Here is a 4,375-nt window from a genome sequence, read left to right as displayed (position 1 = left end):
AGTGGAAAAGGTTCCCTGAATTTTTCTCCTTTCGATGACTCTTTTGTTGGAAGAAAAGTAGAAGATACCTTATGTTTTATCACAGGATTAACAAAAGTAAAAGTAATTGGAGGACAGCTTCAGATGGAAAGTGTGGAGTTAGGATGAGTACCTAGTAAACCTGGGCAGACAGAACCACAGATTGGGGGGTTGGGGGAGTTTGTCTGCTGAACCCATTCCAGTTCAAGCAGAAGTTTTGAAACCAGTGCCTGGGGGTTTTGCCCCAGGTGCCAAGAGGTGCTGTATGCTGTTTACAGCGTCTTGGTGGTGCCTTTTTTTTTTAAGTATGCCAATCAACAGAGGCAGCCAAGATGAATTCCAGAGCCATATTTAGGGACGTTAAGAGGGTGACAGAAGTTAGTCTCTGAGATGGAAAGAATACAGTGGAAAGCAGGTGAGTGTGTTCTGATAAGGAGACTAGATCCTGGACAGGCTCCAGAGCTGAGTTGTTGTTCTAAGGAAATACACGCACCTCTGTTGCTAGCTTGTTTATTTGAATTTGTGAAAACAATGGTGTGGAGACTTACATTTCTGAATAAACATATTTCAGGAGACTTCCTAGAATCAAGTCACTCATGATTGATGCTAAAAGAAACTCACCCTAATACTGGAAATGTTTTAACTCATGCAGAGTCCTGGTGTGGCACTGTGGGCTAATGTGCTGGACTGCAATGTCGGTTTGAATCCCAAGGTCGGTGGTTCTAACTCACCAGCCGCTCCTTGGGAACCTTATACAGGATCACTGTGGGTTTGAACCAACTTGACTATACTTATCAACAACATAACTAATTTAGAAATTTTGTAAAAAATGTATCTGCAGAGCCACAAGCAACCAGAAAAAGGACTGGATGCTTGAAATGAAGAGACAGCAACCATGAGGAAGATGGTGTTACAAAACGGAATGACTTTAGGCATAATTATTAGAGCTTCAGGAAGTAGTTATGCTTTACAAGAATGTTGTGTATATAGTACTGACGGTGAAACTTCAGTGAATCATACAATTAGGTAGAACTGAACACACTGGAAATGATACTTGGTACTCGGTGGACTGAGATCAAGGAGTGTGTCTCTGAATGGAAACTAGGCAAACATACATGTATAACATGTATAAACATACATGCATGTATAACACGTATAACAACTCCAATGTTATCTTAAGTTGGAGTGCGAATTCACCTAGTTATTTATATATGATGGCCCCATTTATATCTCCAGTTCGCGGTTTTAAAGTCATCGTAAATTTTATGTCCAAAATGTAACTGTAGATTCACCTTCTTAGCCCTCTTAAAGGAACTATAAGTTTTGCTCTCCCAGTCTTTCTTAATCCCAGTCCCCTGAGCCGGTCACAAGAGAGTCACCCAGGATTCATCACTATCACTCACACTTCAAGTGATCTTCTATCCAAAATGCATTTCACTTTTTTTTTTCCATCCCTCTATCTTTATTGGAGTCCCGTGGTATGGCGCTGTGGATTAATGCGCTGGACTGCAAGGTCGCTTTGAACCCCGAAGTCGGTGGTTCAAGCTCACTAGGTGCTTCTCGGAAGCCCTATACGGTACTTAGCAACAACAACAGCATCTCTACTGTCACTTTCCTGGTCCAACCTACTATCTTTGTCTTCTGGGGAATGAAAACATTCACACATATCGTCATCCCAATTCCACTTCTGATCCCCTTCAACTGATGTGCCTGCTTTGTAGACCCCATCTCCCTGTTCCTCCAGACTTCCCAAACTCAGTACTTGGTACTGCTATCCACTTGGTTCGTCCAATTCGAGATCTTGGAGTCATCCTTGTTTCCTTTCTGTCCCTCACCACTCAGACAGTTTCCATTAGCAAGTCCTACTGGGTTTTTCTTCAAATGGAGGTCGCTGCTCTTGTCCCCCACATTCCTGCTGTAGCAATCACAAGGACTCAGGGTTCCTTCACCATACTTCCTCCAGTCTAAATAATGACACTCAATAGTCACTCTTGGCCTGTCTACATTCCCAGTCCTTACCACATATGAGAATCCTGGTGTAGCACTCGAGGGCAAGCCCTGGATTGCTAGCCTCTTCAAATCCACCAGCTACTCCTTGGAAACCCTATACACATCACTATGATTTGAAACCAACTCAGTGGCACTTAACATTAACAACAACTACATAAACAGATGTGTGCAATGATTTGTTTTGTTTTTCACCAGATTGGGCAATAAGTGCTGTCAGGGAAGCTAATGACCATTGTGCTTATGACTGTTGCTGATGCTAGTGTCTGATATTTCTGATAAGTTCTTGATAAATATTTGTTGAGTGGAAGTGAAAATGGTTAACATGGATAATTTTGACCTGAACAACCTACTTTGGTTATGCATGAACATATATGTATATGTTATGTGTTGTTATGTGCTGATCAGTTGGTTCCAACCCATGGTGACCCTGTACAGGGTTTCTGAGGAGCAGTTCTCTCACTCTCTGTACACACACACACACACACACACACACACACACACAGAGAAAGAGAGGACTCCTGGTGTGGTGCTGTAGGATAAGCACTGGACTGCAAACCACAAGGTTGGTGGTTCGAACCCAGTAGTCGTTCTTCTCCATACAGCATTGTTATGAGTCTGAATCTACATGTTGGTACTTAACAACAACTACAAATACCAAGCCATGGTGATTTCAATAACCTCCTATGGATGTGAAAGCTGGACAGTGAATAAAGAGGATCGTAGAAGAACTGATGCCTTTGAGTTGTGGTGTTGGAGGAGAATATTGAGGGTGCCATGGACTGCCAAAAGAACCAATAGATCTGTTTTGGAAGAAGTGCAGCCAGAGTGCTCCTTGGAGGCCAAGATGGCTAGGCTTCGTCTCGCATACTTTGGACACATTGTCAGGAGGGAACAGTCGCTGGAGAAGGATGTCATGCTGGGTAAGGTGGAGGGTCAGAGAAAAAGAGGAAAACCCCCAACTAGATGGATTGGCCAGATGGCATCACTGATGGACTCAAGTGTGGCAGCGGTAGTGAGGGTGGCCCAGGATCGGACATTGTTTTGTTCTGCTGTGCATGGGGTCGCTATGAGTCGGTTCCGACTTGATGGCACCTGACAACAACAACAAATACATAGCGTAAGCACTGGACTGCAAACCCCAAGGTTGGGGATTTGAGTCCACTGGCTACTCCATGGGAGAAAGATGAAGCTTTCTGCTCCCACAAAGATTGACTTCTTGGAAACCCTATGCAGGGTCATACTGAATAGGAACCGACTCAATGGCACTTATCAGCAACAACAACATACATGTAATTGAGAAGGAGCCCTAGTGGCTTATTGGGTTACATGTTGAACTGCTAATTCAAGGTCAGCAGCTTCAGTCTATCAGTCATTCCTCAGGAGAAAGACAGGGCTTTCTGACCCAGTAAAGATTTGCAGCCCCACAAACCCTCTACCAAGTTGCTATGAGTCAAATCTGGCTGGACGGCACATAACAACAGCATGATAATTTTTTAAAAAGGTACTTTTCATCTTAAAATAAATATGTAGCTTTCCAGAAAAATTTTAGGTCCTATGTTACTTATGGATTCCTGGTGTGGTGCTGTAGGATCAGCACTGGACTGAAAGCCACAAGGTCAGCAGTTCAAACCCACCAGCTGCCCCTCAGAAAGCCTCTACAGGGTCACTATGAGTCAGAACCAGCTTGAAGGTATTCAACAACAGCAACATGGGATTTAGAGTCAAAGACTTTGCTTCTCTCTGATCTTGAACTTTACACTCTGGTCTTAAAAGGATCTGACGAAGGCTCTGACTTCTGCTTTCCTTTATTTTCTCGTCATTTACATACCTGATTTGGGATACGATGCAATGATCAGGTCATCAGGTTTGGCTTGGAAGTCCCAAATTTTGTCCCAGCTCCTGCATAATTTCTTTTGTAGAAGGATGCCATCCAATATGGAAAATTCACATAAAGCTAGGATGTTGCATTCTGACTCCTCGTTGTCGTCTACCTTCTTGTTGGCCATTTCTACATCTAAGTGAGCACTAGCTGAAGAAATTGAAGAGTAAATGAAAGTTGGAATTTATGTAGGCTTTATATCTTGATGCCTTGAGTACAGAGCTTTGGCCATTGGTTTCAGGTATGTATGCTCAAACAAAGAGATAATTTTTGTAGTTCTTTAAATCTGAGTGAAACTGGAACAGAATCTTCAGCTCTGTGCCAGAATAGATATTTACCTTCCTTACTGGCTAGGCTCAGGCAGTACCTCAAATAGATACTGCCAGAAAGAAGAATGGGGGGCATCTGTACTAAGGGACTGCCCAAATCACCCAGATCACTTCCTACATCTTACAGATGCCCTGAAGA

At 43.1% G+C, this 4,375-nt stretch overlaps 1 protein-coding gene across 1 annotated transcript in view; it reads right to left on the bottom strand.

The window, feature by feature from the left end:
- The window catches only part of LOC102832438 (sulfotransferase 1C1-like), a 42,835-nt gene extending 38,801 nt beyond the window's left edge, over positions 1 to 4,034 (bottom strand). Inside the window, exon 1 of the mRNA XM_006873043.1 lies at positions 3,857 to 4,034. Coding sequence (XP_006873105.1) covers positions 3,857 to 4,034 — 178 coding nt within the window. The remainder of the gene's footprint in view (positions 1 to 3,856) is intronic.
- Positions 4,035 to 4,375: the final 341 nt, after the last annotated feature.

The sequence above is a fragment of the Chrysochloris asiatica genome, unplaced genomic scaffold (genome assembly GCF_000296735.1).
Source record: "Chrysochloris asiatica unplaced genomic scaffold, ChrAsi1.0 scaffold00220, whole genome shotgun sequence".
Lineage (NCBI taxonomy): Eukaryota > Metazoa > Chordata > Mammalia > Afrosoricida > Chrysochloridae > Chrysochloris > Chrysochloris asiatica.
Note: the sequence above shows the minus strand (reverse complement) of the source record. Positions and strands in the feature narration are given on the sequence as shown.